This window comes from Hypanus sabinus, chromosome 5, assembly GCF_030144855.1.
Source record: "Hypanus sabinus isolate sHypSab1 chromosome 5, sHypSab1.hap1, whole genome shotgun sequence".
Lineage (NCBI taxonomy): Eukaryota > Metazoa > Chordata > Chondrichthyes > Myliobatiformes > Dasyatidae > Hypanus > Hypanus sabinus.
This window is the reverse complement of record NC_082710.1, coordinates 178,041,441-178,049,158: the sequence shown is the minus strand read 5'-3', so window position 1 is coordinate 178,049,158 and position 7,718 is coordinate 178,041,441. Positions and strand designations below refer to the sequence as shown.

Genomic DNA, 7,718 nt, shown 5'->3' with positions numbered 1-7,718 from the left:
CGGAAAACCCTAATGGCTTCAGAGCGTCCCTCTCCACGTACTCCTGCAGCCTGGAACGTGTCAGTCAACAGCATTCCTTTACGGATGTCCTGATGACCAACAAGTTTAGGACAGACCAAACGGCGTCATTCACTGAGCTGATAATCTCTCAGCAGCGTTATTGCCCGTTTTCCTGTACGTTCCTGAGAGTTCCTCCAGACCAGCACCTTTAATAAGTCCATCAGGAAGTGGTCAGCACCGAACTTGCTGCAAACAGTGCCCTCTGTCATGAACAGAGGTCCCGCATCTTTCTCCACATACTCTTCCCAAACCCACAGTCGACAAAGTGGTGAGTGACCGTCCTTTCCTTAGTGCTGTCATCTCGGGCAGCGTGTTATGGACTGATGCTCCGGGTATGCAGCAAAGACCAGACTGGAAGGGTCCCTCCACCTGCCATTTCTCAATGCATTTATGCAACTGATCTATTTCGTACTTAATTCTTTGCCAGTCTTCTATACTCTCCACAACTCCACCAATCTTGGTATAATCTGCAAATTGACTAACCCACCCATCTGCATTTTCATCCAGGGTGCATATATATACATCACAAACAGCTGAGGTCCCGGACTTGAATAAGTCCCTTCAACCACTACCCCGTCTTCAATGCGCAAGCCAGTCGTGAATCCAAACACCATTTTCTCGCGGATCCCATGAATCTTAATCTTCTGGATTAGCCTCCCATGAGGGACTTTGTCAAACACTTTACTAAAATCCAGGAAGACAACATCCAAATCTCTACCCTTATCGATCTCTCGTGTCACCTTATCAAAAAAAAACTTAACTGACGTGAGACTCACCAGTCTATAGTCCCCTTTTTAAATAGAGGTACAACAGTAGCCACACGCCAGACCTCCGGGACCTCGCCTATGCCAAGAGAGGACATGAGGATACAATGGTGTAAAATGGGGTGTAAAATGAGGGTAGAAGCAAAAAGTAGTAAGGTTAAAAGTAAAAGTGGCAGGCAGGCAAATCCAGGGCAAAAAGCAAAAAGAGCCATTTTTCAACATAATTGTATAAGGGCTAAGAGTGTTGTAAAAACAAGCCTGAAGGCTTTGTGTGTCAGTGTGAGGAGCATTCGTAACAAGGTGGATGAATTGAATGTGCAGATAGTTATTAATGAATATGATATAGTTGGGATCACAGAGACATGGCTCCAGGGTGACCAAGGATGGGAGCTCAACATCCAGGGATATTCAATATTCAGGAGGGATAGACATGAAAGAAAAGGAGGTGGGGTAATTGCTGGTTAAAGAGGAGATTAATGCAATAGAAAGGAAGGACATTAGCCTGGAGGATGTGGCATCGATATGGGTAGAGCTGCATAACACTAAGGGGCAGAAAACGCTGGTGGGAGTTGTGTACAGGCCACCTAACAGTAGTAGTGAGGTTGGGGATGGCATTAAACAGGAAATTAGAAATGCGTGCAATAAAGGAACAGTAGTTATAATGGGTGACTTCAATCTACATATAGATTGGGTGAACCAAATTGGTAAGGGTGCTGAGGAAGAGGATTTCTTGGAATGTATGCGGGATGGTTTTCTGAACCAACATGTCGAGGAACCAACTAGAGAGCAAGCCATTCTAGATTGGATATTGAGCAATGAGGAAGGGTTAGTTAGCAATCTTGTTGTGCGAGGCCCCTTGGGTAAGAGTGACCATAATATGGTGGAATTCTTCATTAAGAAGGAGAGTGACATAGTTAACTCAGAAACAAAGGTTCTGAACTTAAAGAAGGGCAACTTTGAAGGTATGAGACGTGAATTAGCTAAGATAGACTGGCAAATGATACATAAAGGGTTGACGGTGGATATGCAATGGCAAGCATTTAAAGATCGCATGGATGAACTACAACAATTGTTCATCCCAGTTTGGCAAAAGAATAAACCAGGGAAGGTAGTGCACCCGTGGCTGACAAGGGAAATTAAGGATAGTATCAAGTCCAAAGAAGAAACATATAAATTAGCAAAAAGAAGCAGCACACCTGAGCACTGGGAGAAATTCAAAGACCAGCAGAGGTGGACAAAATAACCTTCTTAGATTTCCCATTAGGTGGGTCCAGATTTTGTCTGGTGGTCTTCAAAGTAGCCATAACTATTGCTGTACAGATTCGACTGAATAAAGTTGAAATTTCAAAGTTTATATCGGAAAAGGGAGAGATTGAAGGTGGACAGTAAGCAACAGAGTCTTACATGTCCGAAAGCTGGAGGCAGAGCCTTGAGGGGTGACTTGACAGAGGTATATAAAATTATGATTGGTATAGATACAGTGAATGCAAGCAGGCTTTTTCCACTGAGGTTAGGGGAGAAAAAACAGAGGCCATGGGTTAAGGATGAAGGAGGAAAAGTTTAAAGGGAACATTGAGGGGGCTTCTTCACACAGAGAGTGGTGGGAGTGTGGAATGAGCTGCCAGATGAAGTGCTGAATGCAGGCTCACTTTTGACATTTAAGAAAAACTTGGACAGGTACATGGATGAGAGGGGTTTGGAGGGATGTGGCCCAAGTGCAGGTCAGTGGGACTAGGCAGAAAAATGGTTCGGCATAGCCAAGAAGGGCCAAAAGGCCTGTTTCTGTGCTGTAATGTTCTATGGTTTTATAGTTGTAATGCATTTTTGTAAAAGGAACTTTACTGCAGACTATTATCTAAATTGGGAGAAGGTTCAAACATCAGAGATGGACTGAGCCCTTGTGCAAGACACCCATAAGATTTACGGGTTGAGTCTATGGTAAAGAAGGCAAATGCAATGTTGACATTTATTTCAAGGGGAATGGAATAAAAGGCAAGGAGAAAATGCTAAGCCTTTATAAGACATTAGTCAGGCCACACTTGGAATACTGTCAACAGTTTTGGGCTCCATATTTCAGAAAGGATGTGTTGTCATTGGATAGAGTCCAGGGGAGGTTCATGAGGATGATTCCAGGAATGAAGGGGTTAACATATGAGGAGCATTTAGCAGCTTTGGATCTGTACTCATTGGAATTTAGAAGAATGCCCAGGGATCTCATTGAAGTGTACTGAATGTTGAAAAGACAAGAGAGAGTGGATGTGGAGAGGATGTTTCCTGTGGTGGGCCTATCCAGAAATACATAGAGAGCACAGCCTTAAAGTTGAGGGGTGACCTTTTAGAACAGAGGTAAGGAGGAATTCTTTTGCCAGAGGATAGTGAATCTGTGGAATGCTCTGCCACAGACTGTGGTGGAGGCCACGTCTGTGGGTATATTTGAGGTGGAATTTGATCGCTTTCTGATTTGTCAGGGCATCAAAGGATATGGCAAGAAGGCAGATATATGCGGTTGAATGGGATCCGGGCTCAGCCATGATGGAATAGCAGTACAGACTGGATGGGTTGAATGGCTTAATTCTGCTCCTATATGGTCCCTAGAACATAAATAATACATTTTTGTCCTGTACCCACCAAAAGTTACAGCATTTTCCTTCTGCTCTTTCTCTCCCCGTGATCTACCAGCCCCCACCACCCCGTCACTTTTCCCTCCTCCCCCACACTCTCAATCTGTCCATCACCCACACACTACTCCCCACCTTCCTCCCGTTATTCCAAGCTCCACTTTCCGCTCCAACCAGATACAAAATCGTCAACCCTTTGTCACTGACACGTCTCGCCTCCCAGTCTTTGACGCATATCCACACTCCACCCCTCCCTCATCTGGATCAGCTGACTGCTCTGAATTTACCATTCCTTCCACCTTTCTATACAAAATACCTCCACCATTGTCCTCCATAGATTCTGTCTCCCTGAGATTCTCTGGTGCTTTGTTTGTTACCACCATGCCCTGTCCCGGCGAAGCAAGATTCATCGTGATCTCCCTATTCCAGTCAGCTGCTGCTGAATCCGCAGTCTTTCTGTTCCGTTGACGGATGCCGTTAACATATTAAAATTAATGGACCGATTATTCTCATATCGTGTTTATTTCACTCTCTGCACATTTATATTTACTCTGACTTACTGCTGACGCCGATCCTGGCCCAATCCGTTTACAGACCCGGAGTGGAACCGGAGCAAATTCTCAGACACTCGTTTTCATTTACAGTCCAGAAGAAAGGATAAAGTTTCTCCGTGAATTTATTCCCAGTGAAGGTGTGGAGATGGGACTTGGTCTCCGCGTTGTAAAATGAAACTGTCCCGGACTCGTAACTGAGATAAACTCCCACCCTCCCGGGGATGGGACCGGCAGGGAGACGGGACTCAGGGGAGGTGAGAATCCACATCTCGTCATTAAACCACCCGATGGTCCGGAATCCTATCTCCGGACTCAGTGTGACCCTTCTCTTCCTCTCCACAGACTCTGCGGCGACTCCCAGACACCAGCCCCGATTCCCCGTCACTTCCACCTCCCAGTAATGTCTCCCCGATGTGAATCCCTGCGATCCCAGCACACAGGCCGAGTCTTTGAACCTCTTCTCGGTATCAGGGAGATTCCTCCGGGTCCCGGTCCGTCTCACACTCTTCCGATCCTCAGACACCTCGAGCTCCGGATGCGCCGTTTCCACATCCAGGGTGACAGAGACTGGGGGAGAAGCAGAGAATTAGAGAGTCCCCGGGGATCGGAGAGAGACTCGGGCAGCGCGTCCCCGGGGGAGGGGGGAGACTCGGGCAGCGCGGCCCCGGGGATCAGGGAGAGACCGATGGGGCTCAGGCACAGTCGAATGGCCGACAGAAGCCTTTACAGGGTATTATAGCGGCTGGACAACCAGACCTTTCCCGAGGTATTCCCGATCAACACACACAAAATTCTAGACGAACTCGATAGGTCAAGTAGCATGTGTGGAGGGAGATACGTAGTTGATATTGGAGGTCGAGAGGGGGCCAAGGGAATATCTCGTCAGGTTCCAGAGATTTATCCACCCTAATTAGCCTCAAGACAACAAACACCTCCTCCTCTAATCTGTGTAGGTTCTGTTGGAAACCACTGTTTTTTTTAATAACACTTTTAGTAAAATTTGTACTTTTTAACAAACTCGTACTTTTCACAGTATGTGGTGGTTTGGCAGAAAGTGGTAAACTGACATTTATCAACTTTCTCATTTTTATTGGGTAAGTATTAGCACATTAATTATGTGATGTAATTGTTTTAACTATGCCGCATATTAGCTAATTTATTTCTGTTCACGGAATTTTGGTTATCTAGATTAGAACAGGTGATGGCTTTTTCAGAGGTGCCATCTTTCCTTTTTTGTTTTCACATTCTTTGTTCTTAATTTATCTCTTGGCATTGTTTCTCAACTCTTCATTTAGTTTGCTTGGTATTGGCATGTTTGATTGTACTTTAAAATAAATTATCACTGTAATTAAGACTGCACATAATTTCTGACAGCTGGAAGAACCCTATAGATCAGAAAATAAACAGAGATTCAACAGGTCCTTGAAGTCAATGCAACCTTCCCTCATTTCTACAGAATCTGTGTCCATCTTCTAAGTAAATACAGATTCAAAATATTCATTTAATCTCTCTTGAAACTCGTTTGGCAACACACATGGACTACCATTCTGACTTCCAAACTTTGTCCTTGCAATCTGTTTGCTCTTAACGTATCTCAAAAATCCCTTAGGAATTTCCTTCAACTTGTTTGTTAGGGCACCTCATGCCTTCTTTTAGCCCTTAAGTGTTCCCTTGCATTTCTAATATTACATAAGCAACTCATTTGTTCTTACCTGCCCATCCCTGCTATGTACCTCCTTACTTTCTTAATGAGGGCCTCACTGTCTCTAGATAACCAAGGTTTTCTAAACTTCTTTTCTCTGTCTTTTATTCTGACACTCACATACAAGCTTTGTACTCTTTTGTAGGCCTCCCACTTACCAAGTACACATTTGCCAAAAGCAGCTTCTTCAAGCTCACATGCCAGATCATTTCTGACACCATAGAAATTGGCCTTTCTCCAATTTAGAATCTCAGTCTGCAGACCAGACCTAACGTTTAGTGTAATTGCTTTGAAACTAATGACGTTGTGCTCACTAGATGCAAAATATTCCTCTACACAGATTTCTGTCAAATAACCCATCTCATTCCTAAATAGCAGCTCTCTCTTTGGGACTTCTATGTTCTGATGAAGGAAACTTTCTGAACACATTTGACAAACTCTATCCCATCTACTCCTTTTACAATATGGGAGTCCCAGTCAATATATGGAAAGTTAAAACCTCCTATTATGACAACCTATTATTTCTTGCAACTATCTGTGCTCCATCTGCAAATTTGTTCCTCTAAATCCCTTGACCTGTTGGAGAATCTGTTACAGTACAGAGGAGTTGCTTTGTATGTCAATATCCAGGGCACCTACCAAGGAAGATGTGGAAAGGTAAAGGAGATGATTTGGTACAGCTGTGACCTCTCAGGCCATCGTTGGAGGCAGTGTCCTGAAATGGTCTGAGAATCTCTCACCAAAGCAGACAGAATTCATGTGTGACAGTGCAAAGGTGTGTATGGAACCAGAGGAGATAACAGAGGTACTTAACGAATAGTTTGCTTTAGTATTCACTACAGTATAGGATATTGGTGATTGTAGGGATGACTTGCAGCAAACTGAAAAGATTGAGCATGTAGATATTAAAGAAGAGAATTGAAAATTAAGGAAGAGAATTGATTGAAACATATAAGATTATTAAGGGATTGAATACACTGGAGGCAGGAAGCATGGTCCCGCTGATGGATGAGTCCAGAAATAGAGGCCACAGTTTAAGAATAAGGGATAGGCCATTTAGAACAGTGATGCGGAAAAACTTTTTCACCCAGAGAGTGGTGGATATGTGGAATGCTCTGCTCCAGAAGGCAGTGGAGGCCAACTCTGGATGCTTTCAAGAGAGAGTTAAATAGAACTCTTATAGATAGCGGGGTCCAGGGATATGGGGAGAGGGCAGGAATGGGGTACTGATTGTGTATGATCAGCCATGATCACAGTGAATGGTGGTGCTGGCTAGAAGGGCTGAATGGCCTACTCCTGCACCTACTATCTATTGTCTGAGGATGTGCTGGAGCTTTTGGAAAGCATCTAGTTGGACAAGTCACTGGAACCGGACAGGATGTACCCCAGGCTACAGTGGAAAGCGAAGGAGGAGATTACTGAGCCTCTGGCGATGATCTTTGCATCATCAAGAGAGGTTCCAGAGGATTGGAAGGTTGCAGATGCCATTCCCTTATTCAAGAAAGGGAGTGGAGATAGCCCAGGAAATTATAGACCAGTGAGTCTTAATTCAGTGGTTGGTAAGTTGATGGAGAAGATCCTGAGAGGCAGAATTTATGAACAATTGGAGAGGCATAATATGATTAGGAATAGTCAGCATGGCTTTGTCAAAGGCAGGTTGTGCCTTATGAGCCCACCTGACTGAAGTTTTTGAGGATGTGACTAAACACATTGATGAAGGCAGAGTCATAGATGTAGTGTATATGGATTTTAGCAAGGCATTTGATAAGGTACCTCATGCAAGGCTTATTGAGAAAGTAAGGAGGCGTGGGATCCAAGGAGACATTGCTTTGTGGATCCAGAACTGGCTTGCCCACAGAAGGCAAAGATTGGTTGTAGATGGGTCATATTCTGCATGGAGATAGGTCACCGGTGGTGAGCCTCAGGGTTCTCGGATGCATATTCTTTGTGATTTTTATAAATGATCTGGATGAGGAAATGGAGGGATAAGTTAATAAATCTGCTGATGGTTCCTTTCCTG

The 7,718-nt window shown here is 44.3% G+C and overlaps 1 protein-coding gene across 1 annotated transcript in view; it reads right to left on the bottom strand.

Moving 5' to 3' along the window:
• The window catches only part of LOC132394671 (zinc-binding protein A33-like), a 103,171-nt gene that overhangs the window by 890 nt on the left and 94,563 nt on the right, over positions 1-7,718 (bottom strand). The window contains exon 6 of the mRNA XM_059971039.1: positions 4,003-4,563. Within this exon, the coding sequence (XP_059827022.1) occupies positions 4,031-4,563 (533 nt within the window). The 3' untranslated portion in view covers positions 4,003-4,030. The remainder of the gene's footprint in view (positions 1-4,002; positions 4,564-7,718) is intronic.